General features: G+C 40.4%; 1 protein-coding gene across 2 annotated transcripts in view; it reads right to left on the bottom strand.

The window, feature by feature from the left end:
* CCNY (cyclin Y) overlaps positions 1–23514 on the bottom strand; it is a 204824-nt gene that overhangs the window by 41615 nt on the left and 139695 nt on the right. For both annotated transcript variants that reach the window (XM_011376347.2, XM_011376348.2), the window contains 2 exons: positions 12388–12422; positions 2084–2184 (listed from right to left, as the gene is read on the bottom strand). In XM_011376347.2, coding sequence (XP_011374649.1) covers positions 2084–2184; positions 12388–12422 — 136 coding nt within the window. The remainder of the gene's footprint in view (positions 1–2083; positions 2185–12387; positions 12423–23514) is intronic.

Here is a 23514-nt window from a genome sequence, read left to right as displayed (position 1 = left end):
AGGAAGGCATGCAGACTTAGCATCTTCCTTGTATTTTCAGGGAAGGAGTGAGATGGAACCACTACCAGGAAGGTCCACTCTGCACGGCTCCCGGGTCCAACGGTACATGTTTAGAAACAGGGCACTTTTTGAAATAATTAAGCCACTGATCAAAAGAAGTTCAAATTTGGGTGGTGCAGAGAAAATGTCTTTTGGATCAGGGATGCCACAGTATCCACAATGAATGTTTTGTCTCAACAGCTATCTTAACCAGTCCAGGTTTTCAGTTTCTTTTCCCTCCATATATTAACCTACAGTTTATTTAAAACTTTGTATTTAAAACTTTCAAGGGGACTTTGATGGGGAGGGGAGAGCAGCTGTCCATCTATATCAGGGGTCTTCAATCTTGGCTGCCTATTAGACAATTTCTTAAGAGTGGTTTAAAAATCCAGATACTGGCTCTGTAGCGGGAGACTCAAACATTAGTGTGTTTTTAAGCTCCCAGGTGACTTCAGGTGCAGCTGGGCTGGAACCACTGATTTATACAGATGCCTAACTATAACTTAGGTGCTTGTACCTCCCCGACTTGACACTGAAATGTCAAATCGTCACCCAGTTTTCCCCCCCAGCTCCTGAGCGTCCATGTCACAACCAGTGGCAATTTTAAGTCATCCAAGGGTGAAGTGCTGAGCAACTGAGTCAGATCCACTTGTAAATCCCAAAAGCTCCCACTGGCCCTGAAGGGAGAGGTGCCCTCTGTGCCACTCTGCCATGCTCCCTGTGAAGAGGATCCCAGGATTAAAGGGGAGTTAGCAGCTTTCACTCTCGGCTCCCCAGAGCTTGAGCAGATGCCAACAGCTATGTGGCGCACAGATCTTCGGGGCTTTCCACTTCTCTCCTCAACTGCTAAAGCTTTACTTTAGAAAATGCTGTGCTTCCCATTTCCCAGCAGTAAACCTCAGCCCAAGGGCAGGAAGGCCTTCATCCAAGGCCATCTGTTGTGAAGCTATGATATACACCCCTCTCCCTCATCTGTAATAGATGACTGTTTGGGTTTCTGCCCACTAGTGATTTACCATGCCTTTAAACACCAAGGTACTATGGGAAGAAGCCACATTTCCATCTAAAACCTAGAAACATGTAACCCCACAAGAGAGAAGGCAACTTCCCTTCAAGTGGTCCTACTTCCATCTTCCTTTTGAAGTAGACTATGTCCACAGACCACAGGGACAGTCACCACTGCCTGAGCCAGAGACTGACTGTCACATGTGGTCACATTCAGAACAGAGCTTCCAAGCCTGAAAACTCGGTCCATTGCAATACAAGAATAGCTCCTATTTAGAAATGTAAAGAATTATTTCAAACACTAACATGAACTGTTGTTAAATGTGTACTTAAACAAGTATAGAGATAAAATATCCCAGATTTTTCAGTTGAGCTGAATACCACAGACCCCAGCTCACCGGGTTCTCTTGATCTCTGTTATCACAATGCTAGGAGGGACATTACAGGAGAAACCAGTGTTCCTTCCTTCTTCCCTCCTATTTTAAAATTAAAAAACTGAAGCCCAAAAGGAAAGGATTTTATCCCAAGACACCCTTCCTCCATTAAACACCATTTGAAAATAAGAACCCAAAGAAAGGTTTTATCAAACCCTCCCTGTTGGTGAAAGCCAAGGTCAGAACTTAGATTTCTCCACTCTGGGCAAGGACGCTTTCACTATGTCAGGCCTGCATTCTACTGTCGCCCTGAATCTTAAACTGAGAACCCATTTTTTTTAATTTTGAAGGTAAAATATTAGCAGAGTAATGTCAGGGTGGCTTTAATAAAAAGTGGGAAGGTAGAAAGTATGTACAAATCGAAAATATGCTTTAATCTAGTTAAAATAATTTTAAAATTTGGTCTTTTTATGTAACTGGTAATATGGACAAATATTTTGAACACCCCACATTTTAACTACCAAAATCACTTTTTAAAAGATTTTTCACAGTCAATGGCCTCCCCTCACCCAAGCTTAACATTCCAAGACCACACAACCAACCAGTGAGCCATTAGATTAAGGAATAGAAAAAGCATTCAGTTAAGCAAAAATCTGTATACCCACCATTTAATTGTATACTTGAGGTTTGGTTGACTGACTGTGCTATCATCTAGGAAAATAGTGGAGCAGGAGCTGTATTTCCTTGCTATTTGTCCTGGAGGATGCTAGAAAACAATGGCAACAAGAAAATGACAATTAAACATGGCTCAAAATTCTTCCAAAGAATTAAACTTGAGACCAGACCACAGAAGAAAAATGTCTTAGCAAGAAATACAAAAATGACCAGCAAAAAATGTGCAAACACACTTTCTTCATATAATGAAATTCCTTGTTCTTACACATATAAAAGTCACTACCACTGCTCCTAGTCCCAAACCACCTTCATCAGAAGAACAGTGCATTCTTGCAATTAAACATCAAAGAGTGTGGTGCAGAGTCCGTAAAAACCACCTGCCCTGGGGCCTGTGTGAAACAAGAAGTACACTGCTCATTACATCAATGAAAGCTCCTAATTAGGGCAGTGTCCTGGTTTTATGAACCAAGATCAAGACAAAAGTCCACTGTACTCATTTTCTCTATTCTTGAGGGACAGAGTATTTGGGGGGCAAGAGAAAATGCAGCCGATATTAATTTAGAATCCCCTGGTTAATCTGCTTGAACTTGAAGAGTTGAGGTTATAAAGAAAAAAGTATTTCTTTGTTAGGTCGAAACACATTTTAAAGGGAAGATTATCTGATACTTTAGAAAATACTACCAATAGATGACCTTCAGGAAATGTGCCTGTGTAGTCTTATGACTGGTTCTCTGACAACTGTGCAAATTTTGAGCTCTTTGAAGAATTTGAGAACTGAGAACTACTTCTGAAAGACATCGATAAAGAAAATAGAATTTATACACTGATGACATCCAATTCAATACTAAGTGGACTTTTGGCAACTATATTGGCAAAAAGGATTAGAAAACATCAATCTGGATAATTATTGCTCAAAAGCAATAATTATCCAGTAAGGAAAAAAATCAAATCATGCAAATGAGTTTCTACCTGCCTCATGCTATGTTAACAGTCTAAGTGTCATTTCAGCAACCAAAAAACTCTTTAGGGATAATTAAATTGCCAACTTCACCTTCCCACCTCCAACAAGCACTCAGTATCCATAGTTTAACGAATGTAAAGGAAACCTTAAAGCTAATCAGAGACCAAATGCCCTGTTCGATACTTTAATATTTCCTTCTTATTTAATAAGGTTTCTTCTGTAATGAAATTAAGAAAATATGCAACAGCCTGAGAAATATAAAAACGATGTTATAAACATAATCTCCCCTCAAAACTAAACAATAAATGACAAGTCACTATTTAAAATGCATATCCAGTTCCTTAAGTCACAGCTAGAGGGCACTGCACCACTGACATATGACTCTATTGAACCTGGTTTTATATAAATAGCATGTGGGCAAAATCAGAAAATTCAAAAGATAAGGTTCGTTCATGGGCTTTCCTTCTTAAGCACACACTGTTCTGTGCCTGTGTAAGGAAAGGCACGAAGAAAGCTTGTGAAGTTCAAGTTATAACTTGAATGGCAATTTTAACATGGAATTTTCACAAATTAATCACAATTTCTCATTTAAGACAATCCTAGGGCATTAAAAACAATTCTCTCTCTCTTTTAAAGCTCTTGTAACAATCACATTTAAATCACATAAAACACACTAAAAACTCAGAATCTAATAACAGCTATTAATATGGGTGGCAAGTTTCAAAAATCCTTACGAAATTTTCCCCACCTGTGCAAAATTTGCTTCAAATAAAACCTCAACAGATGTTTAACATAAAAATTCAGTAATTAACTGATGTGTTAATGAATTTTTAGAAATAACTTTGGGAATAATCCCAACAATGAAACAAAAAGGCAATAATTCACTTCTATTTCTTGTAGGGTTTCAACTATTTCCTCTGGCACAAATTTCTCCGAGATTAAAAAGTGATGAGAGTTGAGTAGAGATGAGTGATGCACTCAGGTGAGCATACTCTACATTCCTCCACAACTTAAGAAACTACCCTCCTGAACTAATGCGCAGGAACACCCCTCAGCACATACCGTGGCCTCAGATCGCCCAGCTGTAGCCTGAGCCTCCAGCACTAAGGGCTGGTATGTCAGAGGATGCCAATTCAACTTTCAAACTATCTAATAATTTCTAAATTGAATAAAAATCCTAAACATTAAGTAATACATATTTTTAGTTTCTGGGTGTCTCATCGCTCCAAAATGCCATTTGGGCATTAAGTCATTTGTTGAATGTCAAGACTGCAAGGTATTAGAATGAAACTTCTCTTGATCTGAAATCCATATCACTAAAAACTCACAAACATCTAGCAACATGCATTTAATAGACAAGTCAAAGGAAGTCAGAGAAATAATGTTCCCAAGGTCAAATTCAAGACACCAGAGCTGAAAGCCACATTTGTCTGACACCAAAGTCCATGTCTTTCTACCTCCAGTTCTTCGCTTGTGCCATGTTCTCCCAGATTTTTTCATACGACACCCAAAGGCCCTTTTCCTTCCCTGACCCCACTCGTTCTCAGAACCTTGCCAACAGCCCTTGCTCAGAACTCCTTCCTCCCATTAGACCCATCTGGGCTGAGTGTCGTCCTATGTGCTCTTATGCTCCTCTGTGCGCCCTCCATGGCACTGACCAATCTCCGTTGTCGTTTTCAGCTCACTCCTCTCTATTCTCTCTAGGGTCTAGACTCTTAGGTGTTCTGGAGGTAGACTGGATAATTTTCTTGAATCAGCAAAAGAGAAACAGCTCCATCCCAGGGATCAGACTGCCTTGTTGGCTCAAAGCAGAGCCACCAGGCAGGAAGCTAGCCTCCATGATGGCAGCTGGGTCTTCTGTGAGCTGATCACGACAGTGCAGCCTCAGCAGAAAGGAGGGTGCCACGTGTCAATAAGCTGGCAAACAGGACCTTACTGCAAGAGTCCATGCCACCGGGCAGTGAAATGCTGACATACTTAGGACACGCTGCAGTGGGACAGTGGCTAGCTCTCCCATGGCACTGCCAGGAATTAGCTGACGTGGACGACATATTCCAGTACGAGATGGGCAAGAGCATGGACGGAGTCGAAAGCCTAGATTCAGGATGTAGCTCCGCCACTGATTAGCTGTGTGAACTTAGGCAAGTTACTTAAGAAGTATGATCACACATCTTGACTTGCTTGGAACAGTCCTTGTTTGCCCACATTGTCCTGGAGTAACCAATAATACAACCCCCTTTCACACTCAATAGTGTCCTGATTTTGACAATAAATTATAAAGTCACCTTTGCTTTACCTCCTCAAGATTCAATATCTTCGTCTGTAAAATACAGAAAGCAGAGCCTACTCCCCACTGTGGTGCTGTGAGAACTACGTGGGATAACACCTGGGATGCTGCACACAGATGTGTTCAATAAGCATTAAGTCACTTTAACTTCTCATTTTCAACCATTGTGCAAAACTGTCCTACCACTTCTTAGGGTTTGTTAAGATCAAAAGAAATAAAGCATTAAAAGTTATGAGGTAATAATACTAGAGAAAAAGAAGTTGTTAACATTTGTAAAAAAAAAAAAAAAATTACATAAATGAAATCTGTAAAAATGAACACTGAATAATTTTTTTAAAATCCTAAGTCTGAAAAGAGTAAAGTATGACTGATAGAAAGGTGAGACTGTATGTGCAGAGAGACTGAAATCTGCACTAGCATTCCTTCATTAAGAATTAACTGGGGGGTGGCTCCATAGTGTAGTGGTTAGCACATCTGCTTTACAAGCAGAAGATCCTGGATTAGTGCCCCAGTTGGAGCCACGGACCATACCCCGGGGTGCCAGCGCCCCCGGGTGCACCAGGCCCAGGTGCACGCTGTGAGCGTGTGGGAGGAGATGCCCCATCTTAAGAGATCCAGTTCTTAAGGGGAAACAGCAACATCCATAGGTCAGGGGGTGGAAGTTGGGGGAGGGGGGGGTGAATTAAAGAGGGGGAATAAACAAAACAAAACAAAACAAAAAAGTGCATTAAGAATTAACTGAAGCTTTGATGTGTGCAAAACATGCAAGGAACAGAGCACAGGAAAGTAGAAAAAGAGACTGGGGTGCCCAATGCCACCACCTGCACCTCACTGTGCTCAGCCTCACAAAACCATGAGGTGGATGGGATATTTCATTTTATAAACGAGGAAACTGATTAAGAAAGAATCTTTACCCAAGCCACACAGCTAATATGGAGTGGACACAAGGACACTCTGTAGAATTCCTCTGTGCAAAGCCAGAGCATTCACAGTTGGGAGGACACACAAACAGATGGTGCTGGGGCTAGGAGAGAGGACAGCTCCACCACCATCTTTCCAATGCCCACCGCAAGCCTCAGAACAAAGATAAAAAGAACGAAACAAAAGAAAAAACAATCTTCTTTGACCACAAGATGTTAAATGAATATTCCACGAAAAGAAAAAGCAAGATGGAACACCTTTTAGTAGGATCAGTTTCTTACGGCAGGGACAGAAGAAAGGATAGAAAAAGCAAAGAGCCACGGAATTAACAACAAAAATGGACAAAATCATTATTCTATGAAAGCAGAAAAATAAATCAACATTGGGTCTCAAGAACAAACACTAGAAATGCCAATTCTGAGGTAAAATTTTGCTCTACTGTGAGTCATGCATGCTGTCACTATAAAATAATTACATTCATAATTTATTTCAATCCCAGGTCAAATCTTGGCTTCATTATAGCTCTGTGCACTGACTCTGTAACGAGAAGTACTTTTTCTCATTATAGTTCTGGCTGTGAGGCAAGATCCAGAAATACAACCCTTTAGGACCGACATCATCCAAGGGAGAGAGGTTTTCCTGATGGCCCAACAGGTGCTGAGCAGAGCCACGGTGGGCCTCCCACTCCCACAGGCAGCTTCTCCCACGTGGCAGCCAACAGAGAGTTTATTGCTGCCTGAGTTCTTTCTGCAGCTCTAAAAGAAAGAGGCTCATTTCCAAAATAACATTTTTCCTACTATTACTTCCTTCCTTGAATGCAATGGTCATATATATTCCATGCTCTAGTTCCAGGGGGATGGGAGTGGGGGTGGGGGGGGCGGGTAAAGTCGGGTAACGAGCTTATTCTAGCATGCTGGGGGAAGGACAGGGCAGATGTTTAAGACCCAAGCATAGGTCTTAAAATCTTTAATTTGCAGAAAGACTCAAAAATTGGTTAGACTTTCCCTAGAATGTAAGAAATTCAAGTTTCTTTCCTACTGTTAGAACTCTCTCTTCTACATTATTAGTAAACTGTCATAGAAACTCAAATATGTCAAGTATTTACACAACACCAATGTTTAAGGGCCTACACATATCCCATCTCCATTGCTATTACTGTCCTGTGAGATGTGGAGACAAGTGGTCCTGTCCTCTTTATAGATGACATATCAAGTGACATAGTAAGTTGGCATCAAAAGCAGAGAAGTATAAGCAGCATAATTCAAGCCACTTGACTTCTAATAAAGTGTTTTTGTTATATCACATGTTCTTCAGCAACGTCCCTTCAAAATTCCCTGTGAATGCTATTACATTGGTCAACGCTTTACTGGTTCTAAAAGGTCATTTCTTCTCCTGGGAAAAGTTTAAAAAAAATTAAAAAGCAAAGGAGGTAAAGAAAAAGTTGAAAGTTGTACTTTGAAGAAACAAGTATCTTATTCTCGATCAGTTAAAAAACTAAATTCATAGGACTGCAAATAAAATATTAAAAACCAAAAAACCAGCTACTTTGAAAAACAGTTTGGCAATTCCTCAAAATGTTAAATATAGAGTGGCCACAGGACCCTGCAATTTTACTCTTAGGAATATGCTCCCCCAAAATGAAAACATATATTCACAAAAACATGGTCAAAATTGCTCATCGCAGCATTATTCATAATAGCAAAAAGGTAGAAACAACCCAAATGTTTACCAACTGATGAATGAATAAACAAAATGTGCATACCTGTACATTTTGAATAAAGTTCTAAATATACTACAACACTGGTGAACTCTGAAAACGTTCGCTAAGGGAAAGGAACCAATTGTAAAAGGCCACATACCCTATGATAATGCTTGTATGAAATGTCTGGAATAGACACATCCATAGAAACAGTAAGTAGAGTAGTGGCTGCCAGGGGCTGGGGGAAGGCGGAGAATGGGAAGCGACTGCTAATGGGTATTCAGTTTCTTTTTGGGGAGATGAATGTGTTCTAAAATTGACTGTGATAATAGTTACACAACTCTGTGAATATACTAAAAACCATTAAATTATATACCTTATAGGGGTGGATTTTATGGTCTGTAAATTATATTTCGATAAAGTTGTTTTTAAAAAATAAAATTTTCACAGAAGGAAAAAAATACTCAAAGACCAAAAACAAAAAAGAAAAAATCATATGAGATGAACTGAACTAGGAAATTAGGGTATCAGTGAGAATTTATGATTTCTAAAATGTCTACTTCCTGGAAATATTGGGCCTAGAAGCAATGACAGCCCAGGAGCAACCAGCACACCTGGAGTCCAGATCTGGGTTTCCAATTCTGTTTGCTACTAAAAGGAACTACGGCTCCCTGGAGAAATGGCTGATTCTAGAACTGATCCAGGGACATGCGAGCTGAGCCTGGAATATCTTGTGCCAAAAAGCGAGTGAGTACTCAATCCCCAAAAATGGGGTGTGGGGCGGGGGGGATGTCATGAGAACACAGTGCCATTTTGCAAAGACTGCTACTAGCCAAACCTAGAACAATGTGAGCACCAAATTAATTAAGGACAGCAATGAACTAAAAATCATTGAAAAATGAAATCCACAAGCCTATATAAAATTAAATGGATGGGAGGATGATGGATGGGGGAAAAAAGCTCTCCCTTACAGCAGAATGACAACTGCCAAATGTGGTGAGGGTGGGAGTGGGGGCTGGAAAATTACTATTTGCTAAGAAAATACAATACAAAGATTGGTTCAAGCAAGAATGATCAACAGATGCTAAATGTAGGGGCAGGAATAAGGAGCAGGATATTTGCATGGTCTTAAAGTGTCTGTTCAAAGACTGCTCATTAGTTTTAGGTGAAAACCAGTCAATAAAAAGTGGGTAATCTGAACAGCACCTTGCCAGGTGATCAAAATCAACATCACCAACAAGGTCAGGTGGATATTGTGTGTTTCCAGATTTGACAAATGGCGAAGGGCAAGGGTGCACTCCGTGAAGTATTCTGGCCGGAAATGCTTACCTGAATACTTCAGACAGATTCAAAATGGGAAACATTCCATTAATAAACACCTGGCCCTGTATTCTTCAACACTGTCAAAGTCATGAAAGACAGAAGGCTGAAGGTATCTCCAGATTAAAGGAGACCAAGGGGCACGCCAAGTCAATGCTAAATGTGATCTTGAACTGAAACTGGCACCAGAGAAAAACATGCTACGCAGGACATTATGGGGCCCCTTAACATAACTGGAATATTAAAAAGAATTGTATCAATGTTGAATTCTTGATTCTGATAACGATACTGTGTTGACACAGAGAATAACCTTGTCTTAGGAAATATACAGTGGAGTGTTCAGAAGTAAAAGGCAGAATGCAAACAACCTACTCCCAAACAAGTCAGAAAAAATAATGTAATCACAGGAATGTGATCAGAGCATGAGTCTAAAGTGATATAACAGTGGTTTAAAACTGGTGAATCTGGAATATATGGGAATTTTCTATATTATTATTATTGACTGTTCTATAAGTTTGACATTTTTCAAATCGAAAGTGTGTGTGTGTGTGTGTGTGTGTGTGAACAAACTGTAACAGATGCTAGGGGGGGAAGCTTCTGTTTAAAAGATAAGGAGAGTCTGCTTCTTAAAGGACTTTTATGACAAAGTACTTGCTCTTTCTCAGACTTCATGTTTTTTCTTTTCTCTCTGCTTCAGAAGTCCCTGAGCAAGTTGAAAACCTGAGGAGTTCAGAGAGCAGTGAAGGAAAAAATAAAATGGCATAGTGAGGAGGCTGAGGCATCACACAGAGCCTGGAGTGCCTGTCTAGCTCCTAGGAGGAACAGCTGGGGCCCCTCTACCCTCAGCAAGGAAAAATAAAGGAATCGGAAAGTCACAGATGAGGTTAAATCAGAACCATTCCCTCGTGCTCCCCCAGCAATGTCTCGCCACTGCGAAAACCAGGCAGCACGGTCAAGAATCTGTACTGGCTGATTCAGAGATGAGATTCATACCACATATAAAAGACCAGGGCTTCAAACGCAGCAACACTCACTAAGAACAAGCCATGCATCTTCAGGACAAATCATCACATCAGTTCAATGACCTTCACTTCCGTGTCTTAACAAGGACAATGTACTTTCCAAAATGACCTTCTATGAAAATACTAGGGAAGCAAATCCACCTGTCAGCTGTCCTATATCCATATAGATTATATTTCATTATAATTTATTTGTGCCTCATAACACGAGTGAAGACAGAACGAAGAAAGGGTAACAAGAAAGTTTAAGAAAAGATTAAGTCTTCTATATACACAACCAGACACTCAAGGAATTGACATCTCACGCAAACTTAACTGTATTGACATTTTTGTGTGTATAGCGCTATCATTTCTAGACATTCTGAAAAAAAGAAATAACATTAAGAGAAAACATAATAAAACATCTCCCCCATGTCAACATCCTGTGTCAAATTGAATGAGTAGCATGGGAACCAGAGTAGCCAAGGTTCCTGAGAGAGGTGTAAAAATCCTATGCTCTGTATTATTGTTGCAACTTCCCTGTATATTTGCATTATTTCATAATAAAAATTGGATTCTTTAATCTGATTGGATTTTTAAAATCTTACTGAGACTAAACCCTTACTGAGGCTTCTTTCACACCCTCCAAGCACATTGTATTACTGCTTACATAGCAGTAGCTCAATAAATTTGTATTCTGTTAAAAGTAAATTTCCCAAAGAGGCAAAAGGTTTAGAATTTTTGAAATTTCAGTTCCTGGATCAAGCTCACTACATTCCTTGACTGATCTGTCTTAACAGGTGAAGAGTGTAACTAGAAATGACACCATTTTACAAGAAGTCTGCTCCTATCTCATTCACACCTAAAAGGCAGAACTCCATTGAGATGGCACTATAGGAGAGGAGCATAAACCCTATAACGCAGGATTCCCAAAAGCAGTAGAACAGAATACACTCCACCCTGGTCTTAATAATTATGAAAAAATGATATCCATATTTGAATACTGGAAAGAGTTCATCAGTTTTGATATTGAACTTGGAAAATTAAATAGAATTTATCTATATTCTAATGGGCAATGGCAATAATGTCAACATATTTATATGGTGCTTTAATTAGTTTGCATAGGCCCAGCTTATAAATTTCTTTACAACAGCATTTTGTCCACATTTTCAAAAGGCAGGGAAGACAACATAGCTTTAAGTCTCTCTAACACACAGCTTCAGTGCCAAGTACTTCGAGAATTACAAACATTTACATGCATAGTCTAGAAATCCTACTTCATTATTCCATACCTCATGGAGATAGTTTTCTTTCCTAAAGAAAGGGACATATATTTAGAGGGAGATGAAGAGGTGGCTATACTTTGCCTGGACCCGACACTCCACACTTGCAGGGCTCCGCACTGTGTACAGAGGGGTGTGAGTAGGGGCCTGGGAGGTGGGAGTTATAGGAGGAAGAGTGGAGATGGGGGCAGCTAGCTGCACGTGCTGCTCAAGGAAGAAGGATAATTTACCTCAATGAGACACTTTAGGCCTGGCAAGCAGGGGAGGGAAATATTGCTCAGAACAGCCAAAAAACTAGAGCTAAATTTTTTAAATCCCTTTAAAGTGTTGTCAAGTTTATCCTTCCTTTGAGCACTAAAAGAACATGCAGATTCTACTGGACCTATAAACAACAATTAGGAAAAGGAAAGTGTATGGAGGCAGAGAGCCTCAAGGAAAAGAATTGTGTTTATTCAAATAGAGGGAGTTACAGAAAGAAAAGAGTAATTTGGGGGAGGGCCAGAAGAAGGAAAGAATAAGAAATTTAAAAGAAGTGGCTTTCATTCAGACTTCTGTGGTATTTGCTGTGGTACTGTCCACACACATCTTCCCATGAACACCACCAGTCTGGGGCTTCTGGAAAAAACATTTGGGACAGTGGATAAACACAAGCCATGCTTGTCCAACTTCAAACCAAACTGAGCTTAAGGACACTGCAATGTTCTTCACATTCTTCCAAGAATGGACAAAATACATGAAACATTTTCACCCATCCCAGACACAGTTATTAAAGCTCTCCTCCCTGCACAATCACTGTACAGTCCACAGGAAGACAGCTTCACTTACATGGTTAATGAAGAGACTCTTGCGTTTTTCTCTCACTGTGAAAACAAAAGATATAACACAAATGTTACACACCTGCACGCCAACCTCTTACAAGTTACCGAGGACTAGGCCTCTGTGTTGTGGTCCCATCCTTCCACCAACCAATGTACCCAGTTGCTCCCTTACCAAATATGAGAATATGTGACCTGCACAACGCAGATCTGAACAAACCAGATCTGAACCCGATTAATGGAGCAAAATATATATCCACTTAAACTATGGCACCCTAACCAAGTAAGTGTAGTTGTAATTAACTGAGAGGTAACAGTTTTCCAATAACTAATCATTAATTAGTAAATTTCAGAAAACTCGTTTGCATCCATTAATTTAAAATAATTAGCAAATAACAGGAATATTGATTTCTAACCTGAACAGACCCATAAAGATCCATACTATTGGGTGAAATATAAATATCAACAATACCCGACACAGCATTAAGATACAGGACAAAGTACATCAGAAACATTATTAGCATAGAATTCAATTCCTCTCCATGCTGGGTGCTAGGAGGAAAAGCCAGGCTTCTCTCTAGGAGGCCTTCTGGAGCCTCCTGCAGCACCCTCTCCCTCAGGAAAGTTGATTAAAAAACACACAAAACACTGTTCTATTTGAGAAATGGATTCTCACACTACTTGGTGATATGGCCTTGTGTACCCCACATAGTAATGATGTTTCTCAGAGTAGGGGCCCTCGGTCCTACAGATGTATAAGGGTGACAAGGAACCCAGGGGGGCCTTTACAAAACCTAATATCATTAAATTTTGCATTTTCTTTCCTGAAGACTTTTGACGGCATATACTAATCGATCAAAACATTTACTGAGTAGGTCATTAGAGAAGATATAAAGAATAGGTTTCCTTCAAAGGCATGACTTCCCAGATCCCTGGGAATCAATAATGCTACCTCAGAGTATAGTAAAACACTAGGTACAAATCCAGCTTATCATCTGAGGAGCCCCTACCCCCGCCCTACCCCTGCACCCCACAGTGCAAGCTCTAAATGAAGTTTTACTAGCTTCAAGCCCTCTGGCTGATCTCACTGAGGGATATGGGAATTATTTTCCTAGTTCACATTCTGTTCTATTTCCTTAGAAGTCCTACCGTTCCTGGAATGACTGTCTCTCTTCCTATCTCAAAGATACTTGGGGTACAAAAGCAAAACCTGCCTAAGGGTACTTGTGGGAGAAAGTGCCTACACAAGGCCATCAGATGGATCCATCCGCATGTCACTGGCGTGTACCAACCACACAGAGAGTGTGGGGCTCCTGGCCACTCCCAAGGCCAGACCAGCAACCAGGGAGCTTGCCGGAGTGAACACACAACATCTGCAGACTGTGTCTGGTGGGCATAGTGTGGAGGCTGCATATGATGACTTCTGACCTAACTCAAAATAAGTATCCACACGTGAACTATACCAAAACAAAAATGAGGGGCTGGCAGGAAGCACTGAGTTTTAACTTCCTGGCCCTATACAATTTGTGTGTGCCATGCCTGCAAGTGTATCAGTGAGTATGTGTGTGCGCATATTGTTTTACTTAAATTATTTCAATACTAAATTATTGTACATCTAGTCAGGTTTGCTCTACCACATAGAGGTATGATGATATTTCTATGGTGATTTCCCACTGGCTGAAGGAATCCGAGGACACTTTACACACAGGTAGTACGCATGACAAGGTTTTCAGCAAATTCCGTAGGTGACACTTAGCCCTTCCTAGGGCACCCAGCAATACGTTGGAGCAAGGCTTTCTATCTCCTAATTAGGGGAATCACCTTTGAGGTCGCCTCAACACTCTATGTCACCCACCTCCAGCAGATAAAAGATATCCATGTGTCTCAAGAAATGTCAGAGCTTCTTATATGGGGACTACTGAAAAGATAAAGAATTACTCAAAAATAGGAGGGATGAAATATAGAATTATCAACATTCTGACAAAGTTTTAACAATAAAGCTTTAAAACAAAAATAAAATCAAAGTCCACAGACATGTAGAAATATTATAAAAGTATATGCTATTCTTGTACATCTCCTACAAGGATAAATCTCAGAGAATAATCAGGTCATGTCCATGAACCCCAAGTGGTTCCAATTAGAATTATAAAAAACAAAAGTTCACTAAGTCTGTTACTACAAAATACGTAAGGACAAGGTATCTGAATCTATTACAGAATACCTTTGTCACTCACTGTTTTTATACAAATGAACCCCTGCACACTACTCTTTCCCTCAGAGCAACTGAACCTGTGGAATCTGACCTGAAATCTCGGTTCACAGGGCTTGAATCAGGTACCACTTTCCTGATTTATTCTGTAATGCCGCCCCCAAGATGGCCTTTGAAAAATCAAGCCTGCACAGTATCTGAGAGGCTATTCTACGCATGTGTCCCTATGACTGACTTCCTCCTAGAGTATCTCCCAAGTCCCCAAACCAACTTATTGTCCCTAAACAGAAAGAATTTCCAACATCCATGCTCGTCCTAGATGACCCTGACCATAACTGGCATAGATGCAGGCAAACACGCATTCTTAGCTGGGTTGATTCTCTCTCCTGGGAATTTTGGGGTGCTGCTTCATCACTGCTAGAGCCTTACCTGAAGGTATGGGCCAAGGTGGGATGCATCTCCTGCTATGTAAAAAAGTTAACGTAGCAGGTCTGACTGCTATCCCCAAAAAGGCCTGCTTGTAAGGGAGGCCCTTAGCTGGTGTCTGGGAACATGGATGTTGGGAGGGTTCCCACCATTCCCTAACTGATAAGACTGGCTCGCTGTGCCTAAACTGTACAAACAATATGATTTATGCTGAGCACCTGATTTCCTCGACAGTCTGCAATTTTGGTCCATACCAGGCAGTGGCTGCCTGCCTAACTAATCCTCAAGAAAAATCCTGGGCACTGGGTCTCTAAGGAGCTTCCCTGGCTAACAACATGCCACAAGCCGTTACTGAGGGAATCTGGTACATCCTATGTGACTCTACTTGGAAAGGACTGTTGGAAGTCTGTACCTGTCTTCCTCTGGACTTCACCCATGAACCTTTTCCTTGTATTGATTTTGCTTCGTATACCTCCTTCTTAGTAACTCAAAGCCATGAGTACCACTATATTATGAGTGCTATGATTCTCCTACTGAATCGCTGAAACTGGGGATGGTTCTAAGGACCCCAACACAGTTGGCATGCAAAGAAGAACAGAGGGCAGTAGGGTGATGGGTAGAAGGTAGGTAATTCCTAATGGCTCTAGTCTTCAGTTCCAATGACTCATAAGGTTTCTGAGACACCCTGGTACTCTTTACAATTAATTATTTCTTTCTTCCTAAGGTAGCTGGAGCAGGACTAAGACACTACAATAGGGAGAAACGTACTAAGTGGAATCTCTTACAGTGGTATTACCAAAATAATAATAATAATAATAATAATAATAATAATAAATAAATAAATAAATAAAATTACCCAATTCTAAATCTGTTTTTAAAATAAATTTGAAACCACTATGACCATTAATCAGTTCTGAAATCAAATGGCTTTAGCGCCATTTTGTTTTATGTAATGGTATAAGCAATATGCCATTAATCATTGGCATATTGATTGGCATAATCATTTTTAAATATTAATATTTTTGCTTACTAATAACATATCTATCAAAATCTCTGGAGTTCTCAGGTTCCTACATAACTAAGAGCACTAACAGCCATATTTTGCTTTGTTGGGAACACAGGCAATAAATTGATGTGGATTATGAATCTTTCCTGGGAGAATAATAGCTGTCTCCTTTAATCCCACGTATGATGGTTTTGTTAAGAGGATTTTTAATTAGCTAATGCAACAGTCCATAATGACTGACACAGAAAATGTACTAGAGGCTTTAAAAATAAGCCATCTGAAATCAACAAAAACACTACCATTGGCATCAAAAGTCTTCTCCAGATAAAAAGGGGAGTGAGGAGTTAGCAATAAGGGATAAACAAACTTCACTTAGGTTGCCTGAAACACTCCCACGCTTAAAAACACAACTTTCTGAAAAAAACTAATGCCTAAATATTGAGGACTTGTTAATAACCTAAGAGCAATTTCAGCTAACCTCTTTTACAGATAGACATTTAAAAAATTACTTTGTTCCATTTCTAAAAAAGGCTTTCCAATGGCAAATGTCAGCCACCATTACCTAAGATGTAATCCAACATCTTTTTTTTTGAAAATGAGGAAGCCGCCCAGACATGGAGTGACCAGAAGGGGGAAGACAGTGTACTGGGCTCCTCAGGCTCCTTTCTCTGTACTACCCTCCCTCCAAGGGCAGTGTCACTGGTGACGGAATCTGAAGGAAATGAGTTCTATTTGACAACAGATAATTAGGATCTGATCTGAATAGAACTAAGCTAGTCCACAAAGAAAAATTACTTAGTTTATTAATGACACTGGATGTGAAGGACTGGCAGGCCACACAAGAGGCCTTGACAGTAAGGTAAAAAACTATAGAATTTTGTCTTGAGATGTAAAACTGATTATTGAGATAGCAAAGCCAATGTAGACCACAAAAATCTGGTTCAAAAGAAAAGGTTTTATTTTCCTTTCTTTTTTCTTGTAGGCAGCACAGAACAATCAAAATTCAATATTAATTTTTCTTAAGATGAGTTTGAGATTACCATATAATTCTCAGAGTTTTCAATAATTCAATGAATTCAATTATTCGCTTAACTCAAAACACAACTGTTGCACCCAGTGAGGTAAATGCAAAGATGCTCTGAGGTTCCTGCCCTGCTGACCTCATGGCCTGACAAGGAGGTAAGTTGTGACTAGGACACAGATCGGCACTATGGTAGGAACATTCACCCCACGCCTTTGGGCCCTGTACTAGGCATCCAGATGAGGTCACTTCCCCACAAAGCACACCTCCTGCATGCCAGGAGGACAGCTCCTCCCAACAACTCTGGTCTATTCTGCAGTGTTCCGGACCTGTGTTTATTTCTAAACCTAGGCACAGAGGGACAATCTGTACGTTCAAAGTGAAGTCTAAATAAGCACAGCAGATGAAACAAAAATGAAAAGAAAAAATTTCAAAGATGTCTGGGGCAGACCAGTCGTGTAGAGCATACATTCCAAGGGAGAGAATAGGAGGCAGAGTAGGTAAGAGCATAAGGAGAAACCATTCAAAGAGCAAGTATCCATCTAACAAACTGTCAACTAACTTCAGATGTTTCCTGTTTACCGAGGAAAAAACCCAGGGCCACAGGATTTCCTCAGAAGCCCAGAAACCTAAATAAAGTGGATTCTTTCAAAAGTTTTTTCTCATGGAAAATACAGAGCAGTATAGAGAAAAAATACAAATACAAATTTAAATTTGGGAAATCAGAGAAAGAAAAATAAATCATCCAACAACCCAGAGATAACCACTATTAATATTTTGGTGTGCATTTTCTCAAAGGGAGTTATTTCTCTATACATACTTATACAGATGTTATATGCATTTTTGCAAATTAATATTTATATATAAACATGTGGTTATATACATGCACACACATAAACATGCCAACAGTAATATTGCCCATTTTTCTGCTGGTGTGTTAGCATTTTCACTGGCTGTATAATAATTCCTTAATATATAAAGATATTAATTCTTTGTCATATGTACTACAATATTTTTCCCATTTTAACTTTTAGGATACATTTTGACACAGGTTTTCATTTTTAGGCAACTTCTTCCATTGCTGTTATATGCTTCCTTCCCCATTGAGATTAGTATTTACTTACATTGTTTCTAGATGTTTATGATTACGCTGACCCTTGAAGAACACAGGTATGAACTGTGTGGGTCCACTTATACACAAATTTTTTTCAACAATTTGTAAATCTACTGTAAATCTATTTTCCTTATGATTTTTCTTAATAACGTTTTCTTCTGTCTAGTTTACTTTAAGAATACAGTATATAATACACGTAACATACAAAATATGTATTAATTGCCTGTTTATGTTATCAGTAAGGATTCCGGTCAACAGCAGACTATAAATAGTTAACTTTTGGGGAGTCAAAAGTTATACATGGATTTTTGACTGTACAAGGGGTCAGCATCCCTATCTCTTACATTGTTCAAGGGTCAACTGTATGATCATCACAGTTAACCTACAACTAGTTAACTCACCAGAAATCTATTCTGGAACATGGTGGTAAGGTTATCATTTGATTTTTTAGGTGAGATTTGAACTGCTGTGTATACTTTTATAAAAGACTTCTATGAAAAGTGTGCTGCTGACATTTCATACCTGACCTCTTCTTGGTATGCTTCCAAGGTGTTTGGAAGAAACTCTGAAACGGGGGCGGGGGTGGGGGTGGGGGGTGTTAATCTGTTCGTATCAAGGAAACACAGACAGAAAAAGATGGACATGGGCAGAGCAGAGCCCAGAGACCACCTCCATCCTTCCATTAGTATTCGTCACTTATCCTCCTGCTCAGACTTAGGACTCAACTCCTAAGACAAGCTAAGATGATGGCAGAGACCCAGGTGAGGGAAGAAATTCAATCCAACTGAACAAATGAGAACCTACACTTCAGAGTAAGGATTGCACTTACTGAGAACTGAAGCTGCCTTGGGTACTGTGCTCACAGCTTTGAGAGATTACACATTCGGTACTCCTGACAATCTCGGAAGGAGATACTAACTCTATGTTACACATGAAAAAAACTTGTTTAGGAAGACCATCTGGATCACGTGCACAAGATCACACGAAGAGTGATGGATTTAAAGCTTGCAGGCTCCAGCAGGTTGATTCCAGAAGGCTGTGCATTTAATCATCACTATCTTCAGGAAATCATTCCAAGCTGTTATTTGTTCTTACATGGTAACTTAGATTATCAGTGGAATTCAGTTGCCTCCCCAGATGTCACAGGGCAGCTGACCAAATACAGAAATCATGAAGGTAGGATATAAACATGAAAAGCTGTGAAAGGTACAGAAAAGGTTAGCCAGTGATAACTGAAAGGGGCTGGAAGGTCCTCAGAGTTCAAAACTGAGAACAGAAAAGTAAGTTATTGAAAATAAGACTTTTATCGCTACCAACTAACAGGTCAGAAGGCGCTAACAGCAGAACTGTGGTGGAGAGGACGTCAAGCTCCACCCCAGCTGTGGTGAACCCCCCCAACCTCCACTCCCCCACCCCGCCTTGGCCAAGACTAGATGCTCACTGAGCAATTTCCCCGACGACTGAGTCTGAGGAAAGCATAATTCAGGAGAGAAGATACAGTAAAAGGCATATTGAGAAAAAAATGACATTCTCAGTCTAATTTGATTTCAGCTCAGTCTGTACTGTGCAAGCAGCTTTCTCTAGACTGGAAGGCCCAAGAGATCAGACATTGGAGCAGGGTGATGCTTCCAAGAAATACAAGCCACAAAGCTCCCTCCCTCATCCATTTAACTTACAGGGCTTAGCATGGCCAAGAGACCCCGCACCGATCCCTATCTCGTGCACCTCAAGAGATGACTGCAGAGCTGGGAATGTGGTCCTGACGGTAGGACGGTCATGTGAGGTTCAGAACCTGAAAGAGGGAAGTCCAAATAACAGCCCAGCCTAAAAAACCTACATTCCCTTTCTCCCCAAATACTGATGTGTCCTTTCTTAATGAAGTTAGGGAAGGTGAAATAAAGTGATGTTGCAGCATAAAACAGAAAGCCACCTAGGCAGGGAGACTGTCACAGTGCCATGGCATATCTGCTGAGGACAGATTATGACTCCCTGCCTTCATTCTTTCATTACTTCATTTATGTAATCCCTTTTCTCTTTAAGGTTATATGTGCTAGCCTCTGAGCTTGGTGCAGAGGATGCAAAAAGAGGAAGACACAGTCTGTATCCTAAATCAACATGGAATTTAGTGGATAAATATACCCACTCTTCCTTTATTTATAAACCATAAAAAAAGACACCTCCACAGTAGAGGAAAAAACAAATTACACTGAATTTAATGCCGCTGATTTTATGGTACATCTTTATTCTATTTGCCACTAAGAAAGAAAAAGAAATCCTGCCAATGAACTTTGGATAAGACATGGCCTGTCCTGATTTCAAAAATGTTATGGATGGGGAAATGTGTCTATGGGAATAGAGGAAATGTGGACGTCAGAAACCCCATAAAGAGGCTGGCTTTGGGCTGGCATGACATTGTGGACAGGGGCTGCTAAGTCAGCTGCAGGGCAACAAAGCAGAGGGACCAGAGCCGCTCAGACAGAATTGGGGACACACAGCGAAGAGAAGAGGATTGGCAGGGAAGGCAGAAAGGGCTGCAGGGTGATGCTGCATGAGCCAGCTGCCTTTCCCCTGTGGATGAGTGGGAACTGAAGGAAGACAGTGTGAGTAGGAGGGGCCAACTGGAACTACATTTTAGAATGCTCCTTCTGGCAGCCACGTGAAGGAAAAGTGAAAAAAGAGATGGAGATAGGGAGGCTGGGAAATGGCTGTAGTCATAGACCAAGAAAGGGAGATGTGCTGTTAGTCATGGGCTGAGGGAAGGAAGAAGAAAAGGAAGAGACAGCTAGGGGTATCTAGGGAACAGATGGGATGGAAGACACTGATCACAGGACTGCTGGGTTGCTGTCTGGGGACCTGGACTGACAGAGGGTTTTTCCTTAAAAAAAAAAAAAAAAAAGGTGATGGGGAGAGGAGGCAGGCGAGAGAGAAAAGATGATGACTTCTGATTTGGACATGACAATCCTGAGAGGTCTGTAGGATTGCCAGATGGGGTGTCTATTAAACAGTGGGAACTATGAATGGAGAACACATGTTTATAGTGCCAAAATGGGGGTGGTGTCCCCTTGTCTGAGGTCCTGGGAAAGGATGGCTCAGGGGAGTCCTAGGTGTTATCACTGAGAAACCCAAGTACTTGATTCACAGGTAAAAGAAGAATAGACACTGAGCACTTACTGTGTGCCCAAGACATCATCCTATTGCCTCAGGCCAACAATCTTATGAGGTGACAAGTATGATTACTGTCAAAGTACAGGAAATTATAACACAGGAGATTACCTGACTATAAGCTAACTAAGGACAGGCAAGGGCCTAAGGTCAGTCCTGGAGTCTGGTTGCCAAACTGGAGACAAAGGATGATCCTTTGCAGGCTGGGGCTGGCCGCAGGCTGGGGCTGGCCACAGGCTGGGGCTGGCCACAGTCTAGAGATGGTCACAGTCAGTCCAGCACTTATGCACTGACTTTTCAATACTCTCCACTTCTGATTATTTCTTGAGCATCTACTCCCCCAGACTAGGGGAGAAAATAAGGTAAGGCAATAGTAGTTTCTGTAATTCTATCCCTGAAATGATCTGGTCAAAGAATAACTCAGGGTTGGACTAGAGCAGCTGGTCTTGAAACCAGGTATTCAAAGTCTGGAAGATGGTGAGGCATGAGCAGGGGTTCCCTCCTCACTTCCTCCCTCACAAGGACTCTTCTCCTGTTCCACAGAAAAAGGCATCCCAATCCACCCTGGACATGCACCCATCCCACATGAAAGAACTCTCCCAGGGCATCTGACAGAGAGACAAGCAGACACAGGGGTGAGGCAGCCGCCTTTACTCCAGGTTCCGTAGCCTGCAGCACAGCCTGGAGTCTGCCCTGCCTTGTGGACATTTCTACTACGGGCTTGGGGAGGACTTCTGGCTCTGCATCTGCAGGGGTCACACAGTGGTGACGATTTCCATGGAGACTATGCCTCTTCAGTGGTTAGAGTCCCATCAAAGACACAGGCTCCAAGGGAGAGGCCTAGGGGAACAGAGCACAGACCAAGCTGGAAGACATAGTAGGCTGGTGGCCAGGCATGTACCACATGACAACCATCTGGCCTTTATCAGGATTAGAAGAGCAATAATGATCATGGGCATGTGTATTGACACATTATATGAATTGAAAAAAATGAAATCAGACCTTTTTGACAGAAAATATATCAAATGTGCCTGGTTTGACAATGATCCCTAGCTTTGCCAACAAGGCCAGATGAAGGATATGTAACATTTTGATAAAAACATTTAAATCAAAAGAAAACCTAAAAACATTAGTTCAGAGAAAAAGCACAGGTGGGGATCGTTCATTCAACATAAACTTGAATCCCTTCTATGAGTTAGTCACTGTACATGGCATACAGATGTAAGGTACAAAAGACATACAATAAATCATAACAACATGATGAAGTTCACGGCTCCTACAGAGGGATATGCAGACTGCAACGGGGTCAAAGAAATCAGGGACAGTGTTCTGAAATGAATAAGATTCATTTTCCAATGGCTCCTGAGTGTGTAGGTTAAAGTAGGTGCCACCAAATGAAAAGAGTAGCAGATATAAATTATTTGTATGTCTGGTAAAGCCTCTTTGGTGTACTTCCTAGAACATGCAAAAGTAAGAAGCTACTATAACTGGGTGAGAAACTCTTCTGCAAATCAATGGACGGTTGGCAGGTGTGAAGCATAGTGGATTCCAATTTCTTACTGTCAACAAAATTGAAGAACAAGATTGAATTGTAGCTGGTTATTAGAAATTATTTGAGACGACAAATCCCTTGGAGATTTTATGATATATAAATTAGATGGAGTAGAAAGAATTTAGGGTATGTATTATTGTACCAAAATTCCTTCTATTCCCTTCTATTTATGCACATGAACAAAGTTCCTCAGCACTTATAAGAACGAAGAATTTGACGATGGCCAGCAGCTCATTCTAGTCATCCAAAGAAGCATCTTAGTAAGAAGTACTTTTCTAAAAATTATTTCATTTTTCTATTTATTATTCATTCAAATTTTAATGTTTGTATTGTTTTGATCAACTGAGGGCTGATGATAATAATAATGATACCTCAATCTAAAACTTATTTTTAACATTTATTAAGTTACAATTATGAAAAATAAAAATTTAAATTTAGATCCATATTTTCATAGAAAAGAAGTATAATGGTGTGATAAATGACTTCTAGAAATCAAAATATATTTGGATAAAATTCTATGGAGAAAATGGCAAGAGAATACAAGTTCAAGATGAAAAAGGACATTGCATATTATTATGCAATGTCCAACTGTTAAATCGTATATTCATATGTTTTTAAATGACTGATAGTGGATTATTGAATCACTA

This window comes from Pteropus vampyrus, unplaced genomic scaffold, assembly GCF_000151845.1.
Source record: "Pteropus vampyrus isolate Shadow unplaced genomic scaffold, Pvam_2.0 Scaffold294, whole genome shotgun sequence".
NCBI lineage: Eukaryota > Metazoa > Chordata > Mammalia > Chiroptera > Pteropodidae > Pteropus > Pteropus vampyrus.
The sequence above is the reverse complement of the archived record's forward strand: the minus strand, read 5'-3'. Positions and strand labels throughout refer to the sequence as shown.